General features: G+C 44.7%; 1 protein-coding gene across 5 annotated transcripts in view; it reads right to left on the reverse strand.

The window, feature by feature from the left end:
* Positions 1-21477, reverse strand: part of CLPB (ClpB family mitochondrial disaggregase) — a 142055-nt gene that overhangs the window by 56579 nt on the left and 63999 nt on the right. For all 5 annotated transcript variants that reach the window (XM_072794466.1, XM_072794468.1, XM_072794467.1 and 2 more), the window contains one exon: positions 13496-13624. In XM_072794466.1, coding sequence (XP_072650567.1) covers positions 13496-13624 — 129 coding nt within the window. The remainder of the gene's footprint in view (positions 1-13495; positions 13625-21477) is intronic.

The raw sequence follows: 21477 nt of genomic DNA on the forward strand, positions 1-21477 counted from the left end.
GGTTTCGGCTCAGGTCATGATCTCAGGGTGCTAAGATGGAGCCTCCCCATCTGTCAGGTTCCATGTTCAGCAGGGAGTCTGCTTGCCCTCTCCTCCCTCTGCCCCTACCCCCGCTCATGTGCATTGCTCATACTCTCTCTCTCGCTCTAAAATAAATTTTAAAAAATAAAATCTTTAAAGTAAAAATCACTGTAGTCACTAAACAGTCACTTCAGGAACTCTATTGATTTCAAAATGGAGTACAAATTCTCTGGCTCATCCCCAAGGCCCTCCACACTCCCTACCCATAATCCAGCAGGTGGTCGGATTCTTCTACATCTCCAACGTGCAAACCTCATTTCTGTTACTGACGCACCTGAAAAGCTTTCCTCCTTCCCTCTGCTTGTTTGAACTACACCTGTCCTTTGAGACTGTCTCCAGTCCCCCTCCTTCCGGAGCTTCCACAATGCCAACACTGATCTTCCCCTCCTTGTTCATTACACTTGTTTATTCTGCCTTTCACATAAGTTTATTTCAAGGTTCTGCACTGTTCTCAGTGTGCTGTGTGTATGAGCCTTTGCACCAAACTAGCAGTCTAGAGGGTGCAGTCTGAAGGAAGAGCCTGTATTTTTTCTTTTTTATTTCCTGTAACACCTAGTGCTCATTTATAAATACACTTACTCAACAAATGTTTACCAAGCACCCACTATGTGCTAAGGATATTACAGGGTATTGGGAATGTAAGCCCTGCAGATGCAGACTCTACCTTCAGGGAACACATTATATAACAAAGGAGAGGTCTATTGATCAAATAGCTATATGACAACATGTGGTTAAGGGTAAAAAAAGAAATTATACAGAACACTTTAAAAGCATGTATCAGAGGAACCAAGAAAAGGGATATTGGTGGTGAGCTGCAGGAAAATAATTAATAGTTGCTGAATTAACTATGAATACTTAGATTTGCAATCAGATAAATCAGAGGGCAATTACTCATTCAGACTCAAAATATTAAAGTAGAGGGGAGCTCTGAAATTGCAGTCCAATTATCTAGTTTTACAGACGGGGAAATGAGGCTCAGTGAGGTGGAGGGACTCCTCAAGGTTGCACAGCAAGGTTGAGTTAGTGCCAGGCCACCTGACCCCCACTCAGCACATTCAACCACACAGGTTCATTACTTCAACGGGAGTTTCTGGAGGATTCCTGACATGGCAAGCTCTTTCCTCTGCCACATTTAAAAGAATTCATTTCCAAAATGATGTTCAGGAAGGAGTCTGTGTATAAACCTACAGAAAGCATCTCTGCTGTGCTCTTTCTGGGACACTGCCAGGCCTCTTTGTAGAGGAAGAGACAGCATGAATACTAGAAGCAAAACTCCTTTAGGGAAGGAAAACTTGGTCCTGAGCAAGCCCCCCAGTCTAACTCTAGGATGGGAACTCTGCGGCTATGCTGCAGGCCCTAACCTTCAGACTGACATTCCTTCTTAAAGGCTGCAGCACAGCATTTTCTCTGTGCATTCTGTCCACGAGCACTTTCACTGAAGGAGCAAGAATGGGCCAGCAAAGGGCAGATGCCCTTGCCTTAGGAAATGTGAATCCTACTCAGCTCTGCTTCTAGGCACAGTGCAGGTGAAGCAGCACACTGCACAGGGAACAGACCTGGCCCAGCTGATGCTGACCTCTCCTTCACCCAGGGGCGACTTGGCCTCCAGCTGCCACTGTTGGCGGTGATGAGGTCATGCCGGATACCAGCCAGGCTCATCTGAGGACTGCTTGGAGCCGATTAGAGCCTTGATGAAATGCGGGTGCCTGGATGGCAGGCGGTTCTGGAGAGCTTGGGCTCTGGTGGCCAGGCACTCATCTGTAACTCAACCATGCAGTGACTCCTCTATGTCCACAGGATCTCGGATACAGAAATATCTTTCCCTAGGGGTTAGCAAGGACAGTTCTTTACTCTGCACTGGGTAAGGGGCTGACTAGGCCAAGCGCAGAGGAAAGACTCAGGGTCACTGAGGGCCCCCCATTAGCCCTGACCTACCATGAGGACTGCAATTACAGCACCACAGAACCCCTCCATTCCCCACAATGCCCCTGACTGGACTCCTGGGTCCCTTTGGATGACTAGTGTCCAGTGCTCTCCATGAGACTTTCTCAAGTTAAGCAAGGAGCTGACATCTACACTTCAGGTCTCAACACATTTGCTCAGGGAAGACTTCTCTCACTTCTGAACAGATTAGGTCCCTTCTCATAGTACCCTCTACTCTTCCTTAATAATACTTACCTCAGTGGAAATTAGCTAATAATTTGTTAATTCTTTGCAAAATGTCTATATTCTGCCAGAGTTTAAGCTTCACAAGGATGGGAGTGCCATAAATAGTTGTTAAACTAATAAGAGGAAATCAACAAAAAGACCAGTTTTTAAGAAAAAGTTTTACAGCTGTTTTGAATAGTATTCTTTAAAAAGAAATTTTTTTTGTATTTTTTTATTGAGTTCGATTTGCCAACATATAGCATAACACCTAGTGCTCATCCCGTCAAGTGCCCCCCTCAGTGGCCATCACCCAGTCACCTCATCCCCCCACCCACCTTCCTTTCCACTACCCCTTGTTTGTAAAAAGAAAATTTATACACAACAGAGAAGCTCCTCTTAACCACCAACTTAGCTATGGGGCCAGTCGAGTCCTCCTGGTTTTCTGGCCTGCAACCACTCACCCACACAGGCAATCATTCTTGGTTTTGAGTGGCAAGTAGGATTTTCTTTCTTTCACTTATAACAACTTTACTGAGCTATGATTTATATATCATAAAGTTCATCCATTTAAAGATATAATTCAATGCTTTTAGTTTATTTATAGAGTTGTACAACCATCACCATAACCTAATTTTAGAATATTTTTACCATCCCCAAAAGAAACCTTGTTCCCATTAGCAGTCACTCCCCATCCCTCCCATAGACAACTATTGGCACTGAGGGTTTTTAGCTCTGTATCCAAACAATACGAGGAAACCTTCAGTGTCCAATTATCTGACGTGATTTCTTCATCATACAGATGAGACAAGTAATGCCAGGGATGCCATAAGTCCTACAGGGGTAGATGGTTGCAAGCTGGGTGCCCACATCCTAATGGCAGTGCTCTGATCTCTCTGCTACACAGTGTTACTATGTGTCCCAAATGTTCTATCCCACTGGACTTTAAGCTACTTGAGGGCAGAGGCTATATTCTGCTCATTTGTCTTCCCTTCTTGCCCAGGAGTGCCATCAGAGCAGTGATGTCTCAGGTGTGGTCCATGAACTGGTGCCAGTCCATGAGCCTTGATAAGTACAGTGAGAGTGTCTGGAAACTTTTAAAGTAACTTAGGATAATTTCATATCTGTTGGACCTAATGACAAATTTGGGCCTCCATCTTGTATGTATGCCTTTTTATTTTTTACAATTATGTATTTATTTATTCATGATAGACAAAGAGAGAGAGGCAGAGGGAGAAGCAGACTTCTCATCAGGGAGCCTGATGCAGGACTCAATCCCAGGACCCCAGGATCATGACCTGAGCTGAAGACAGATGCTCAACCACTGAGCCACCCAGGTATCCCTCATATGCCTTTTTAAAATATAATTTTCTAGTAATTTATTGGGTTTTTAAAAAGATTTTATTTATTTATTCACGAGAGACACAGAGAGGGAGAGACACAGAGAGGGGCAGAGACACAGTCAGAGGGAGAAGCAGGCTCCATGCAGGGAGCCTGACGCGGAACTGGATCCCAGGTCTCCAGGATTAGGCCCTGGGCTGAAGGTGGCACTAACCCACTGAGCCACCCGGGCTGCCCTGTTTTTTTTTGTTTTTTTGTTTTTGTTTTTTTTTTGTTATAAAAGTATTGGTTCATGACAGATTGCAAATTCAAACAACAGATCTTTCAGAGGTTGTTTGACAAGTGCTGCTTTAGAGCAACCCATTCTTCACTCTCTTCTGCTTCTCCCTTTCCTTCTTCGACACTTCCTTGACACTCTTGCACTGGCTCTTCTTCTCATGCTCCCACATCTAAAATGTAGGTTCTTTCAGTTGTGTTCTTAGGTCTCTTTGGCTCTGTTAACTTTCTATGGGCAACTCACAGAAGTAGCCAGCTTCTACCACCCTCAAGAGACCAACGGCTCTGAAATTTTCACGCTCAACTTAGATCTTTTCTCTCTTGAGCTTCAGACCCATTTATCCAACTGCCAGCTACACAGCTCTCCAAGAGTGTTCCACAGGTTGCCTGGTTGGTCAACAGCTACTTGTTAATCACCTACCATGTGCCAAATGTGAGGTTTTTTTGTCCTAGGAGCTATGAATATAGCAGTAAAATAAAGAGACAAGGTCTCTATGATCATAAGGCTTACCTTTTAGTGGAGGAGAGAGAGATAATAAACCAACAAACATGATCATTATAGGGACTCTTAAATAGCAGAGAGAAGATAAAAAGAAATAATATGACAGAAAGTGACTGGGGGAGCTATCTTACGAGGGTACTCAGGGAAGACCTCTCTGAGGAGGGGACATTTAAGTCGAGACCTAAATTTCCAAGGGGAAGTCATCCCAATCACTCAGAGAGGTATGTACAGAGGTTCAGTGTGCCTGAGGGACAAGAGTAGGCCAGTGTAACTGGAGAATAGTGAACAAGAGGGAGAGTGGCTAATGATGAAGCAGGCAGGGTGTGGGTTCCATGGGGCCTTATAGGCTCTAGTAAGAAGTAAGAAGGAGTTTGGATTTTTTTTTAGTATCAGTGGCATACCAATGAAAGGTTTTAAATAGAACAAAGACAAGATATATGTTTTATTATTTTTAAAGGTTTTATTTATTTATTTGACAGTAGAGTGAGAGAGCACGAGTAGGGGGAGTGGCAGAGGGGGAGGGAGAAGCAAGCTCCCCATTGAACAGGGAGCTTGATGCGGGGCTCAATCCCAGGACCCTGGGACCATGACCTGAGCCAAAGGCAGATGCTTAACTGACTGAGCTACCCAGGCGCCCAAGATTTATGTTTTAAAAAGATGCCCCTGGTTATTATTTGGAGGATGGATCTGGGGAGACAAGAGTGGAAATCGTGGGACTAGCCAAAAAGCTATGCTAATCATTGTCCTGAACTGGGACTAGAGCTGTGGCAATGGAAATGGCAAAGTAGGAATGGGTTCAAGATGTACTTTAGAGGTACAAGGGACAGGACCTGGGGTGCCTGGGTAGATCAGTGGTTGAGAGTCTGCCTTCGGCTCAGGGCATGATCCTGGGGTTCTGGGATCGAGTCCTGGGTTGGGCTTCCTGTGGGGAGGGTGCTTCTCCCTCTGCCTATCTCTCTATTTCTCTCTCTGTGTCTCTCATGAATAAATAAAATCTTAAAAACACACACACACACACATCAAAAACTGACAGGACTTACTGAAGGATCTGATAGGAATATAAGAGAAAAAGAGACTTTAAGGATGGTACCATGATTTAGGGCCTGAAAACTATGTAGATGACGGTATCATTTATTGAGTTGAGGAAGACCTAACAGATGCCAATTTTGGGAGAAAAGCAGATGCATATTGTGGCCTGGCTGACACTGAGACAGAAGGCAAAACAGGAGCTGGGGAAGTGGATTAAGCGGATAGGGATCATTCTTTTTCAGGACTTTTATCATGAAGGGACGGAGAGAAATGAGGTGGCAGCTGGAAAGAGATATGGGGCCCCAGGAAATTTTTAGTTTGCTTTGTTGTTTAAGATGAGTGATGCTAGGGCATGTTTTTATGCTGACTGGAATCAGCCAGCAGAGATGGGGCAAAGTCCTTGAGAAGCAGAGGAAATAGGAGCCTGAGCCCAAATGCAGGGTTGGTCGTAGGAACTACAGAGGAAGTCAGGCAGCATTCAAGTACAGATGGGGATAGGCTAGGGAAAGTGGTGGGAAGATGAGGTAGTTCCCCTCTGACTACAATGTATTTTCTGTAGGAGGTGTGAGGTAGGATCATTGGCTTGGGAGCTGGAGAAGAGGACTGTAGGCATGAGGAGAAAGAAGGTCCAAAAAAGGTGTCTTGCTCCAGAACAAGATAGTGATTTTACTCACAAGTACAGTGGGGTGGATGGCAGTGCTAAGTGAGATTTATGCTTGTAAATGCAAAGTGAGTCCAGTTAGCATGGTTGTGTGATTTTTTTTTCTCCAGCAGTATTCAGCTCTTCAGATACAGACATGGAGTAGAAAGAAATTGGGTTTAAGTACGGTTAGTGTTTCACCAGATGAGTGTAAAAAGGGAGAAAACAGCAAGGGAATCATCAGAACATCAGACCATGGAATCTAAAAGTGGGAGAGAAGGAGGAAATCTTTAAAATAGCACTGGTCATTCCCCTGTATCTCCAATCCTCTATTTCCTATCTCAATGCAGGTACATGCCATCTACTTGGCCCTCCCACCCAGAACCTGGACCTCATCTTGACTCCTCCTTCTCTCTCACAATCTGATCCTACTCCTCACTCTTTCTGGGATCAGTCTTCCCTCCCTTCCTACTGCAAGTGCCTTGGTTTAGGGCTCACCTAGGCAATTACGATATATTTTTTTATTTTTTTAAAAGATTTTATTTATTTATTCATTCATTCATTCGAGACACAGAGAGAGAGAGGCAGTGACACAGGCCGAGGGAGAAGCCAGTTCCCTGCTAGGCACCCGATGTGGGACTTGATCCTGGATCCTGGGATCACGCCCTGGGCCAAAGGCAAACACTCAACTGCTGAGCCACCCAGGTGTCCCAAGACTTTAAATGAAATATTTTTCCTTCCTCCAGTCATGCCCCTTCTTACCCATGTTTTCCTATTTTCTTTAACCTTTCTTTCAAGTATAACACATATATACAGAAAAGTAGAGTACATAAGGGTATAGCTCAAAGAATTCTCAACAAGGTGGATATAGCTGCACAACTGGCATCTAAAGAAAAAGAGTATTATGTATCCCAGAAGCCCCAGTGCCCTCTCCCAGTCACTGCTTGAGGGCAACCACTACCTTGACTTCATACACCACTGGCTAGTTTTGTTTATTTTGGACTCTGCATATACAAATGCAGTCATACAGTAAGTACTCTTTCATGTTTGGCTTATATCCAGGATGTTAGGTTTGTGAGATTCATTCGTGTTGAAAGAGACTGTTTGCTCATTCATTCATTCAATTGATTATTCCATTGTGCGAACATTCTGTAATTTATTTATCCATTCAATTACTGATAAACATTTTTGAAACTCCTATACCATTTTTCACATTAACATAAATCCAATCCTCACCCACCCCCCCCAAGTTGTAATGCTTTCTCACTGGAGTATAAAGTCCAATTTCCTTAGCAGAGCTTGGTACAGGCCTCCATTATTAGCTCCTGCTTTCCATTCTTGCCTTCTGAGCCTTCTATCTGTACCCTATAAATTCAGCTCTTCTGAACTACCTGCAATGTACTGAATAAAGTAAGCTGCTTCATACTCTATGCCTCTGGAGATGCTGTTCCTCTGCCTTTCTCCCTCAGACACCTGATAAACTTGCATTCATCCTGTAAGACTTAGTGCAGACACCATCCCTGACACCATGCTTTCCCTGCCCTCCCCAGGGACCAAAAGGTCTTTTCTCTGTGATCCCTGAGCACCTCCTATACATCTCCATTAATATACCTGATAGCAATTCTTTGTTAGAATCTCTGACTTCCTCTCTGAACTATGAGTTCCTTAAGGGCAAAGACCATGTCTGGATCATCTTTATTTCCCAGGTGCCTAGGGTAGGACCTATGACAGGAGAGGTACTCAGTAAGTGTTTGAAAAATGAATGAAGACTTGCCCAGGGGTTACAAAGGACGCTGGAGCTGGAAGGGGTCCATGGGATCAGCTTCTTCTCTATTTTACTGAGGAGAAGAAAGGATTTGCCTAAAGGAGAAAGGATTTGCTGGTAGCAGAGCCAGAACATCTGATCTTCAGCCCAGTGCTCATTCCCCTTCTTTGTACTGCTGGCAAGAATCAGAGGGTGAAGTTTCCAGAGGACAGCCTGAGGCAAAGCCGACTCCCTCAGCATCTGGCAGTAGAGCCAGATGGACAGACAGTGAAGTGGAACAAGAAATGGAACTCTAAATTTCCAGCCCCAAAAACAAACTAACAGGGTGTTAAAGGGAAGATGTCAGCATTGGAAAGGCTCTTTGCCTTAGGCGGAGACAGTGGGGAATCTGACTCATTTGATGATGGCTGGTTAACTGAGCTGTGCCCCTGGGAGTGAAGGGCAAGGAAGAGCCATGAAAATAGGTAAAAGAAAAGAGGCTAAGGGAAACCCCAGGGAAAGTATTATTAGGTTTCATAAAGGCCAAGTGTTTCTGAGGTGAGGAGCACTGAAAAGGCAGTGATACTGTAACTGCGAAGATGGTTGCAAAGAGGTGGATCCCTGTGTGTGAAGCTCTAAAATACCAGATACAATCTGACACTAAGAACGAGCAGGCCAGGAAACAAGGGTGTCACATTTCAAAACGGAAAATCTACAGTGGCCTTAGAGATTTAACAGTGCATCCAAACATGTACTAAACTATGTACAGAGCACTGGTAAAGGAGGCAGGGGCAAGTAAGACACAGTGTTTGCCCTCAACCTACCTCAATCTAGTAGTGGGGACTGGACCCAAAACCCAAGGAACAGGGACGAGTTTAGAAGGGAGGTGGGGACTGACTGGCAGAAAGACCTGTGTGAGTAAATGCACCTCGGTGGGAACACCAAAGCGACATTACTGTAGAGCCAGATATTCAGGGAACATTGGGGATAAAGTTAAGTGAGGGTCAGACTAGAACAACTCCAAAAGCAGCTTAAGAAGTTAGGATGGGTAGGATTCTTTTTATATTTCGTATATATGTGTATGTGTATGTATTTTAGAGGTTTTATTTTCTTTAAGTAATCTCTATACCCAATGTGGCGCTCCAATCCCAAGATCAAGAATCGTATGCTTTACAGACTGAGCCAGCCATGTGCCCCTAGTTTGTATTTATTTTTTAACAAATAAGCACCGAGTGTTTCTGAAGTTAATAATAATAGGTATTATCTATAAAGTACCTACTTTGTAGAACCTATACATGCCCTAATCCTGACAAAACCATTGAGAGTAGGTGGCATACTCCCATTTCCAGATGGGGAAAGAGAACCTCAGAGCAGTCAGGAGCTTGCCCAGGATCACATGCTATTTGATGGCAGGGCTGGCATTCAGATCCTGACTCCACAGCTCATGCTCTTTCCTTGCCACTTTCTTCAACTGGGTTTCTCCTCTGAACCACATACAGGAAATTATCTGAGGGATGATTTTCTCAGTTCTCCCAAGAATGGTGCATAACTTGTACCATTTTAGATGCCTGGGAGAGAAGTTATTCCTTGTGAACAGTGGACAACTTTAGAGTATTAGGGCTCAATTCTCTGGAGGAACCCTGGTTGAGAAGAGCTGCCATTATTGGAGGTATGTCTTAGGAAGGTAGATCTGGCAGTGGAATCACATCCCTGGGAGGAAAGGCTACAAAAGTCTCTGAGGAGCCCTAGAAATACTGGGAAGTCAGCTCCAGTGGCTTGAGGGAGGTGTCTCCTACCCTCCCTGATTACTCCTTTTCCCAGTCATCTTTGTCTCTCCCTACTATCTCCTTCAAACCTTTTCTTGTACCTGGCAGTCAAGTGTTGAGGTACAGCTTTCTAGTTCATAAGCCAACAACATAGGCAGAAGCAGCACGTTCGTAGAATGAAAACCACAAAGACCTCCACTTCTGTGTGGAGCTCATGAGTAGAAAATTGGTGAATTTGGAACTAAGAATCCATCCACAGAAATATGTCTGGCAAATTCCCATTGTCCTTCCTGATAAGGCTTAAGCATACACATCTTCTACCCCCTCCCCCTAAGCTTTCTGTAACTAACTCCACCTTCCTGCTCACTAGGCAGAGGTAGGTATTTCCTCCTTTATGTCTCCAGAGCTCCTATCCAGTCCCCTGCCAACACCTACCCCGCTGTCACTGCCTGTTTCTGTATCTATCTCCTCTACCACTCTGAGAGTCTCTTGGGATCAGGGTCAATTTGCCTGATCCATCGTAGGATGCCCTGATGTCCATGGTCTCAGAAATGACAACTACCTAGCCCACAGTGACAGTACAGAGCAGAGATTTAAACCCAAGTCTGGGCAGCCTGGGTGGCTCAGTGGTTTAGTGCCGCCTTCAGCCCAGGGCCTGATCCTGAAGAACTGGGATTGAGTCCCACGTCAGGTTCCCTGCATGGAGCTTGCTTCTCCCTCTGCCTGTGTCTCTGCCTCTCTCTCTCTCTCTCTCTCTCTGTGTCTCTCATGAATAAATAAATAAATAAAAATCTTTAAAAAAAAAAAACAACCCAGGTCTGTCAGATTCCCAAACTTGTATTCTTTTTACTACATTACAGGACCTTCTAAAGATGAAGAAATGACCTGTGCTAAGCACCCAGCCCAACACCGCAAGAGTTTAGAAGTGGTGCTATCAAAATGGACCAAGGCACCAAGAGAAGCTTCCTGAGAGAGGGAGGCCTTGAAGGGCCCAAGGATCTAGATGAGAAAAGAGGGAACACGATGGTGTTTTATGCAGGGTGGAGAAGTTGTGGCAGAAAGAGAATTAAGAAGTCTTTAGGCAGAAGCACATGTTTTACATGAGGAGGAAATGAGGATTATAAGCTGTCAGGGGGAGAGCTTGACCTCTTTATACAATCATGGTGCCACAACCATGTATTGGGCCTTTTCTAGACATTATCACTAGTCCTCATGTTATCCCTGTGATAATTCCCAGGTATTATCTGACAGACAAGAAAACTGAGGCCTAGAGAGTTATGGCAAAACAGCCAAGGCATTACAGCTTGTTTGTGGGGGAGGTGGCATTCAAACCTAGGTTGGCCTGACTCTGAAGTCTGAGGTGTCCTTTCTACTCCATGCTGCCTCCTAAGGGGTCAGAGAACTTCCCAAATCAACAGACTGATGCTGCTGCCTGACCTACTTCCCAGCTCTCACATGGGGACCCCTGGCCAGAGACAAGAGTGGTTGCCTCCTCTAGCTCTAACCTGCTACAATCGGGGGGCTCTAAAACCCTACGGACTAAGCAATTTCAAACATCAGGGTTCTGTGTGGGCCTCGTGAGTACCAGCTGCCCCTGTGCCTAGGCCTGCCTGGATCTCCCAGAGAGCCTCTCTACATTGCTGCAGCAAAGCCAGTGGCAAATTCAGGCCAAGAAAGCTAGATGGGCAGGAAGGCAGGCCTTCCTGCCTTCCTGAAACCCTTGGGAGGAGGTCAGCTGAGGTCAGAAGACTTTGGAAATGTGACTGGCAATAGCCTCTAGGACAAGGGAGCAGGATCCTGCCTCTCGGTTGGCTGGTCACACACACAGGCAGACCAAGAGAGGTCAAGGGGGAAGGGAGGACAGAAGTTGGCAGGCCTGCAAGCCGTGAGTGACGGCCACTTGTTCAGGTCGGGAAAGGAGAAATAAGTGGGTTAATGGTTTTGGCCCTTGAGGCTGGGAGGCTAGGGCAGGGGGTGTAAATGGATGCTGGGTAAAAAGGCAGGTGGGGGGACTGTTAAGTTGGGGGCTAAGGGCATCTGTTCCAAGTCAATGGGCAGGAACCATGCCCCTGGAACGGCTCAAAGGACCAGCATTGGCCTGGGGGGTGAGGGTGGGGGTACTTCATAAAAGGCCTGTGCATCTTCATTTCAAAGGTGTTCGATCTGTTAGGCTGGGGAGAGGGTCTCTCTTTAGAGTGAATTCCCTGTCTGTTTGGGGGCTGAGGGGAAGCAGGGAATGTAAACCACTGGACAATAGCTGGGAGTACTGACTGATTTTAAAGCTTGGCAGCAAGAAACCCCATGGTGAATGCTCCAATTCTTAGCTGCAAATGTCCTGCCTGAGATCTTTCCAAAGGACAAAGTGAGTAGCATCTTGCTTGGAGATGTTTCCTAAGTCTTTGCTTCTGAGAGTAGTGAGTACTTGCTCTGAAACCATCAATCATCCCAGGCACTGTCACCATATCCACCAGCAGTCCTACACCTCACAGTGTTCATGCTGCAGACCCATGTACACTCTGCTGCCCTGGGGCAGGTCACCCAGGCTGGGGTATGGGCCAGGCCTAAGTTCAAAGCCAATGTGGCTGTGGCTGATAGAAGGTGACAGGATTTCAGGATTACTGGGAAATCCCCCCAACCCAATCATATGACAAGGACTAGAATACAATCAAGGAATGTTAGGCTGTGGAGGCAAGGGCTCTGAGATTGAAAGAACTTTCTCTGAATACTGGATTTTGAAAAAGTAATTAGGTTGCAGAAGACAGGTGGCAGAAATTACAGAGAAGGAAAATCAGTGTATTTTTATAAAAAAAAGGGTATTTTAACCAGTTAAAGAATGAAAACGGACTGGACTCCTGGGGAATAAGTAGAGTTCCCTCAGTTCCTGCCAGGATCCAAGGAAATGCCAGCCTGCCAGCTGTTGGAGGTTCCTGCCAGGAGGAGGGGGAGCAAGCAATCAGGGTGACTCAGGGTGACTGAGGCTCCTTCCGGCTCCGAGGCTCTATGAAGAATGACCACTGACAAGGAGGACCTTGGCATCCAGGCCCAAAAGAGGGTCCCTAAGCCCTCAAGAAGTGGTAGCAAAGGCATGAACAGGCAGTCATGTGACATACTCAGAAGCCTAGGCATGACAACACCTTGGCAAGATGCATTTCTCCCTATCCCAAGGAGAGGTCAGAATGGGATAAAGGCAAATAGGAGGGAAAAGTGACAGCTTAGGAAGTAACTGGCAGGGTGGCAGGTAACTCTATACCAGATAGGATAAGCCCCACCCGAATCTGAGGATGGCACATACTGCCCCTCCACTTAAACCAATACTCTCCAAAAGAAGGGTATTCAATCAGTGAACAAAGATTTATTGAGTGCTTACTGTATGCTACGTACCATACTAGGTGCTTGGAACAAATCAGCCATGGTTCTGGCTTCTAGGGAGTCAGAGCCATGTTAGGGAGAAGGCTAATGAACACATGAAAATAATTCCAGATTGTGACAAGAGTGACGATGGTAAAGAATAGGGTGCTATGATCCAGTGTAATGGAAGGGACCTAATTTAGACTGAGGTGGGGGATGGGATCAAGGAGGATGTCTCTGAGGCCTGCATTTGTAGAGATTTGAAGGGCCTCTCTCCTTGCTCCACTAGCCCTGCTCTGGAGGTCACAGGGGAGAGGAGAGGACACTTTTGGGGAAAGGCACAATCAAGAAAACTCAGAGCAACTCAGGCATGTGTGGATGGGCGGCATGGTGTGGTACATGACCCACACATAGGCAAAGAACACATTCCAGCCACACAAAGGCAAATCATGCACAGAGCCACACATGCACAGAGCCACTCTCATGAGTTGTAGCCACCCTTGGGGCATTTTCCAGCTTTGGGAGAGTAACAGAGCTCTGGGGAAACTCGATGTTCCAGAGTGGAGAGGGTGCCAAGTACTCTTTCCCTGCCAACCCCAAGCCCCATTCACCTAGGCACTCACCTCCATCAAGCAGCTCCTTGACAGTGCGATAGTCATCGGCGAGGACAGCATAGTGCAGGGCTGTGCAGCCCTTGAAGCTGGCACGATTGTTCAGCCGGTTGTTGAAGTCATCCTCTCGGGTGACCAGGACTGTGGGGACAGCAACACAAACCCTTCCATCAGCACCTAATGCCATGAGCCACCAATCTCACCTTTCTCTCGGTGTTTTATTTCCCTCCCTCAGTCATCCACCTGCTTACTAAACATACAATGCACCTACTATGTGCTGGGCCATCTGTGAGGGGCAAGAGGAGGTAAAACAAGACCAGTTAGTTCATGAATGTTTACTGACATCTATTATGTGTTAGGATTCATTTGGGGACTCCAAAATTAATCAGATATGGACCTTGACTCAACTCGATAAAGAAGGTAAACAAAAACAGACGTTTACAGTACTATTTGAGATAAATGCTATGTTAGAGTTATAACAGGATGATACAGAAAGGCAGAGGGGAGCTTAGCTCAATTTGGACATGAGACCGTATCCCAAAAGATGAGAGTCTTGAAGGGTGAAGAGAAGTTACCCAGGTGAAAGAAGAGGCTGGGGGATATGCTAGGGATGGTAGGTAGGTGGGAAAAACAGGCTGTTCCTAGCAGAACAGTAACATACCTCTCTATTTCAATGATGTTTATAATCTAGTGAGTATTTAATAGTATTTTGTAAAGGACTTTTTTTTAATTTTTAAAAGCCATTAGAAATTTGAAACCTAGAAAAGTACAAAGTAGAAAGGATATCAACAGCTCAGCAACTCAAGAAACTACATTTAATATTTTGGTATATGTCTTTCTCCTCTCTCTCTCTCTCTCTATATATATATATATATAAAAATATATAAGTATATATATAGATATATAAGTATATAGATATATAAAATATATATACTTATATATCTATATATATACACATATATGTACGTATGTATCTCCTACATACAAATCCTACAAAGCACATATATCTTTCATGCATATTTGTCCTTCAAAATTAGGGCTTACTATATTGCAATTTTATAATCTTTTTTATCTTTAATAATGTATTGTGAACATTTTTTTTTTTTTTGAAGGTAAGAGAACAAGCATTTCATGTGGTCAAAGAACAAAAGAATCTGGTTCACTCTAGTGCTAATATTCATGACTCTCTTCAATTTGATACAAAAGAACCTAATACCAGTTCCATCATTTTTACAGGACTCTCTTTGTTGGGTGACCATGTATGTTCTGGTTCCTCCTGGATAGGTCTGGTTTATGCCTACCATCCTGGGCAGTCCCCATTTAGCCAATAAATCGGATGGATACCCCACCTCTGGGGCCCTGCCTTGGAGATGAGACCCCAGAGAACAAGATCTATCCTGTGTAAACAACAAAGTTTCTTTCTGCCTCATGTAGAAATTATTGGGAGTTATTGTCTTATGTTCCCTCTTCAGCTGAGTTTCTTGGAGGCAGAATTTGGGTACTACCTACCTATAGCCCCCAGCCCACAGCACAGAGTCTACAATGGTAGACTCTTCTTATCTCCCATTGGATAAAGGGTATAATTCAGTCAAGAGGGAATCTTGCTAAGGTCGTCAAAAGCACCATACCATTTCTTTCTTTCTTTTTTTTTTTTTTTAAGATTTTATTTAACTGTTTGACAGAGAGCACAAGCAGGGGGAGCGGCAGGCAAAAGGAGAGGGAGAAACAGGTTCTTCACTAAGCAGGGAGCTGGCTGCAGGGCTCAATCCCAGTACCCTGGGATTATGACCCAACCTGAAGGCAGACTTAACTGACTGAGCCACCCAGGCGCTCCACACCATATCATTTCTAAATCATTCTTTTCCTAATGGTCATGGGATGGAATCTATGCACTTCTTCTCCTGAGAAACTAGAGTTCCTATTTAAAAGTCCCCCAAACCAGAAGACTGTCACATTTCTTCCTAATATTAGTAAATGTCACTTACTAACCTTCTTCCACTCTATGCCTGGCATGGTCACTCCACAGAATCTATTTAATTATTCTAACCACCTTATATAATAGGTATTATAATTCCCATTGTACAGATGAGGAAACTGAGGTACAGAAGTCACATCATCAGTGAGTGGTAGAGTGAAGATTCGAACCCAGATCTAATCTGAGTGCTCTCTCTCTTTTTTTTTTTTTTTTACATCATATCATGTCCCTCTAATTTTGCAAATGAGGGAGTTGGAGCCCAGATATTCTGATCTCAGCCTTGGTTCCTATTCCTTCTTTCTCTGCTCAAATGAAGGTACAAGCACACTCTTGGTGGGACTTGCCTTAAAAGAGATTGCCCTGAGGTTTGTAGCTAGCCCCTAGATAAGCTAAGGTGGAAGCATTTCAAGTGTTTGGCGGAGTGTATAGCTGAAGAACAGTAGTTTAGACAAATAATGGTAGATCAGCTCTTCTGCCTCACACAGAGGCTCTCCAGACTGAGGACCGCCCTCAACCCCAAGTATTGTCTGACCTTTCCCAGAGCAGGGAGAACAGGAAGAAGGCCTCTGAGTAGCTAACATGCAAGTCCCACGTGCACCTGCATTTTTCCCATACGAGAGCTCTTTAGGAACTAATTCAGAGATTACTAACTCCTAGTCACAAACAGTCTTATCAAATCATGGTAAGTGATCTTGTTTCTAGCCCACTACAGATTAAGAGAAACAAACAAGAAGGCCGGGGAGGAGGCTTCAGAATCCAGCAAATTTATTATAGTCAAGTGCTGGCCAGGCAGGAAGGGAAAAAAATAGCACAAAAAGCTGAAAGAGGAAGTCACAGAATACAGCACCTCAAAAGCCCCTGAGGGCACCACTGAACTACCACATAGGACACTAACTGCTGGATATAATGATGAACCTGAGGAAAAGTGATAGTTGGCTCAAGAAAGCAGGAAGGATAGAATTCGTTTTACAAAGAAAACACATTATTCATTCAACAAACAACATTTACTGAGCATCAGTGCATTGTGATAGCTTCTGAAGACATACTAATGAGTAATGACTTTAAGAAATTAATAGTTTAATGCAAGAATCAGGAATAGACAAATTATAACACTGTTTCATAAACACAATGACAGAGGTTAATGGTGCTTACCATAAAAAGCAGGTGAACTTAAGAAACAAGGCTGGAGTTATTCAGCAGAGTCAGCAGAGTGCCATAGCCCAGCTAATAAAGAAGGTCTATGAGGAGGGCTCCTGCTCACTTCTGAGGTCTCATATATCATCATCCCCTTCCCAATGTACCTTCTTGCCTCTGAGCTTTTGCAAATACTATTCCCCTGCCTAGAACATTTTCCCCTCCCATGCCTTCAGTTGACTAACGCCAATTCATTTTAGGCCTTTGATTAGAAGTCCCCTCCTCCAGTGATTCTTCCTGAGTTTGAGGCAATTATTCCTCCAGAGAGCCCCCCACCTCCCAGCACCTTAAGTATCTCTCATTTATAGTATTTAGTACATTTGGTTGCAATTGTCTGTTTACTTGACTATGTTTTGTACTAGACCAAATGCTCATTGAGGATAGCAAGTGTGACTGTCTTTACAGTTGTATGCCCAGTGTCTAGTATGGTGTCTGGACATAAATATGGGCTATTCAAATACTTGCTGAATTAGCTAATGAATACAGAATACATATATAAGGTCCTCGTATTACCTTGTTTTAGAGGGTGGCCGTTAAATAAGTGAGCTCAGGAGCCAGACCCCAGTGTTTAGATCCCAGCTCTGAATTTACTGTGTAATCTTAGGTAACTTACCTAAACTCTCTGTGCCCAGTTTTTTTATTGGTAAATGGAGATAACAGTAGCCTCTCATGGAATGTTGTAAGAATTAAACAAGACTATGAGTAAAGGGGCTTGGAACAGTGCCTGGCATATAGTACCTCTCAGTAAATGTCAGCTATTATCCTTCCCATCTGGTCTTGTGCTTCCAAAAGTGCATTCTCTCTGTGAAAAGTGGTTCCATTTGGGGAATCCTGCATATACTTTTCCCTTCTGAAAGGCACAGTGCTGAGTAAGAGTCAGCTGTTTAATTTGGTGTCAGCAGTTTTCTGTTTGACAGCCTCTCTCTACCTTCTCCTTGTTAAAATCCTGCAGTACTAGTGTTCCCCAGAACGGTCTATGGGACTGAGTAGGGCATCATTTGTAAAAGAGCATTTTCCTTTCCTTATTTATTTCAGAATAACCCCGGGAGGTGTAAGTTTATTCTCTCATGTTACCGATGAGAAAACTGAGGTTGAGAAGACGGGTGCTACAATCAGTGCCAGAGCTAGGAACTAGTCCAGGTCAGCCAGGCTCATTCTGCACTCTCAGGAGTAAGCTCTTTTCCTCATATCACCCTGTTTGAGAAGCCTATTGCAGAAAATCTTGCTGAAGCCCCAGATCATTTGAGGTCATACTATTCTCTAGCCAAAAACAATTGCTAACAGCAGAAAGGAGGTGTGTGTGTGTGGGAGGTATAGCGTGTGCCCTCACGTATTTGCCCATGCTCACTGAGGAGGAGTAAGTAAATCCATGGAAGCTAAAGTGACTCATCCAAGGCTGGCTCATCAGCTGCCCAGCAAGGTGATCTTTACAGCTGATCCTCAGACAGGGAAACGACCCATTCCCAGCAAAGCCATTTATTTACCAGCCTGTCTCCAGCACATGGAAAGAAGAGCTTGGGCTCCTGTTTCTTCTCTAAGCCAGCCAGTCACGTCTCTTCACCCCTCTGACCGCAGGGAGGACAATACACTGCACTGTCATCCTTCTGCTCCGACTTCTGCCTTCTGATGATGCAAAGTCCATGGTGCTGTAGCAAGTAGGTGCCCAATGTTCACTCAGCAGGATTCCCTGGACTCAGCAATGCCAAGGAATAAGCAGAGGTGGAAGAGTCCCTAAAGCCCTTCACGCAGCCCTGGCCACTTGCCAGCATTGCTGAAATTGCAAAAAACCACTACTGCTTCCTACAATAAGGAACAGGGATTTAAGATAAAGGAGTCTTACAGGGGGAGCCCGGGTGGCTCAGCGGTTTAGTGCTGCCTTCAGTCCAGGGCCTGATTCTGGAGTCCCGGGATCAAGTCTCACACTGGGCTTCCTGCAGGGAAGGAAGCCTCTCTGCCTCTCTCTCTCTCTGTGTCTCATGAGTAAATAAATAAAATCTTAAAAAAAAAAAAAAGAGTCTTACAGTCCCGAATCCAAGCTCTACCACTTACTAATAAGTTCTTCTATCTGTAAAATGGGTATGATAAGAAATAATCTGAGAAATACTGAATAAATATTTAAATGTTATGAGAACCAAATCTGATAATAGGGTTGGGTTTTTTGATAATAGGGTTTTTTTAAACATCACTACAAATATATACTAATGCTGTTCTCTCCCTTGGGTTAAGCACTGGGGACACACACGTGAATCAGACATGGCACTTGTCCTCATTTGCAAAGTCTACTGGGGAAGACTTTGAAAAAAGGTATATGCAGCAAGATGGGTGGTCTCTGGATAATAAAAGTTTTATTACCGCTGCCTTGTGCAGAGGAAAGGCAACTCTAGTTACCAGTGCCCTCCCTCAGATTCAGCCAGCCTCTACCTGCCACTCCCAGGAACTTGTGCCACCTAATGGCACAGAGTGTCTAGCAGTGCCTTTGCATGTCTAGATGTGAGCATGTCTCAGTGAGAGAGAACCTCTATGACTAATCTGACAAGTGCAAGAATAACCCCTTACATTTGTGCAGCATTTTATGGTTTAGAAAGCACTTTAATGCGATTGTTTCCTCACCCTAAGACAACTTAGGATAGATACCATTTACTCTATCAAAAGATTAAAAGACAGAGGTAAATAGGTTGGGTGGTCTGCCCAACCTGCACTGGTGGTGGACCAGAACCAGATCCGGAGCCTTTCCACCTCTATCCTCTATATTTCTCCATGCCCAGCTTCTGTCAATGCCTGCAGGATCAAGCCTCACATAAACCGGGGTTGGCTGACCTGGCTTGAAGCTCAGGATCTGGGTTAAATTTTTATCAAGAGTCTTGGGGAAGAAGTTTCTGGGCTCTTAACTTCCTCATGTTCAAGATATTCTGCATCTACCACCTCCTTAAATCCTCACCACAACCTGAGACAGCCCCCCTAGGGCCAGCATGGGCAGACCACATCCTCTGCAGACGCAGTCAGGTTTACTTCTTGTATTTGTTTTTAGGCAGAGGATTGGGGCAAAAGGGAGACTCCCTGTGAGGGGTCACCATGAGACCATCCCCAGGGAGGGCAAGGCCCTTAATCTCCTTTCTCTCCAAATCCTGGAGAGAAACCCTTGAAACCCTGTCCAAGCCTCCTCTTCCAAGAAGTCCTTTCCTCCCAGCTCTGCCCTGGAACCTGTCATGCTGATTATGTGTACCCATTTACCAGTTACTTATTTATTGTTCAACAACACCTCTTTTTTTTTTAATTTATTTTTTATTGGTGTTCAATTTACTAACATACAGAATAACCCCCAGTGCCCGTCACCCATTCCCTCCCACCCCCCGCCCTCCTCCCCTTCTACCACCCCTAGTTCGTTTCCCAGAGTTAGCAGTCTTTACGTTCTGTCTCCCTTTCTGATATTTCCCACACATTTCTTCTCCCTTCCCTTATATTCCCTTTCACTATTATTTATATTCCCCAAATGAATGAGAACATATAATGTTTGTCCTTCTCCGACTGACTTACTTCACTCAGCAACAACACCTCTTATAATACTTTCTTGCATTAAAATTTCCCTCTGACCCCGCATCTAGATCCTAGGCTCCTCATGGATGATAGTTAACTAGTTTATAACATTTTCTGTATGTATTTCATACAGCATCACTTCACTATTTTTTTAAAGACTTTATTTACTCATTCATGAGAGAGAGAGAGAGAGAGAGAGAGAAGAGAGGCAGAGACACAGGCAGAGGGAGAAGCAGGCTCCATGTAGGGAGCCTGATGTGGGACTCGATCCCAGGACTCCAGGATCACGCCCTGGGCCGAAGGCAGACACTAAACCACTGAGCCACCCAGGGATCCCACACTTCATTCGGTATTTTATGTAGCTTCAGCAATGAACACACAAGAGCTTTCAACCACACACCTGTCCATGAGCACACAACCACTGAGTACCTTGGAACAGTAAGTGCTATGAGAGTCACACATGTACAGGGTCTGATGGCAGCAAACATGGGACACATCTGTGGCTTTGAGAGGAAATCACCCAGAAGAACTGTCTTGAGGATGGAGGGATCTTGCCCAGTGGAAAGGGGAAGAAGGGCTTTCTAAGAAAGAAAGTGGTACAAAGACCAGAGGGTGAGGACTGCACTACCTGTCCATATTCAAGAAACTGAGTCTCTCAGTGAGCCTAGGAAGCTGTGGGCAGAGGTGAGGTCATCCAGGGAGGCAGAAGCCTAAGTCTGAGAGAGGTTTGGATTCTATCCTGAAAGCTATGGGCACACAACGGTTTGTTAAGGAATTAAGCAACATAGTGAACAAGAACAACAGATCAGGAGATGAGAGAGCTGGATTTAAAAATGACTCATTCACTAACTTGGAATACATTTCAATCTCTCTGTGCCACAGACTCCCTATTTTTCAAGTTGAAGAGTTTTTCTATACCAATGGTTCTTAAACTTTAGTGGGAACAAAATCACCTGTTTACTTATAAAAAGTGTTGATTCTTGGTCCCCCATCTCAACAATGTTCAGTAGGCAGGGCCTGGGAATGTACCAAACCAGCACCAAACTAGGTGGTCTCTGAGGGTCCCTCCTACTCTAATGTTCTTATGATGAACACAAGAAAGATGCATGGCTAGTCAAATCCATCCCACCTCTACCTGCCTTGTCCTGCTCCTGAGCAGCCAGGAATGTCTAGGCATCAGAACAGGCAGGAAAAAAAGACCAGGGATCTGAGTGGATAGATATACAAATGGCCAAAAGGCACATGAAAATATGGGGAATGTCATTAGCCATCAGGGAAATGCAAGTCAAAA

This window comes from Canis lupus, chromosome 23, assembly GCF_048164855.1.
Source record: "Canis lupus baileyi chromosome 23, mCanLup2.hap1, whole genome shotgun sequence".
In the NCBI taxonomy this organism is placed as follows: Eukaryota; Metazoa; Chordata; class Mammalia; order Carnivora; family Canidae; genus Canis; species Canis lupus.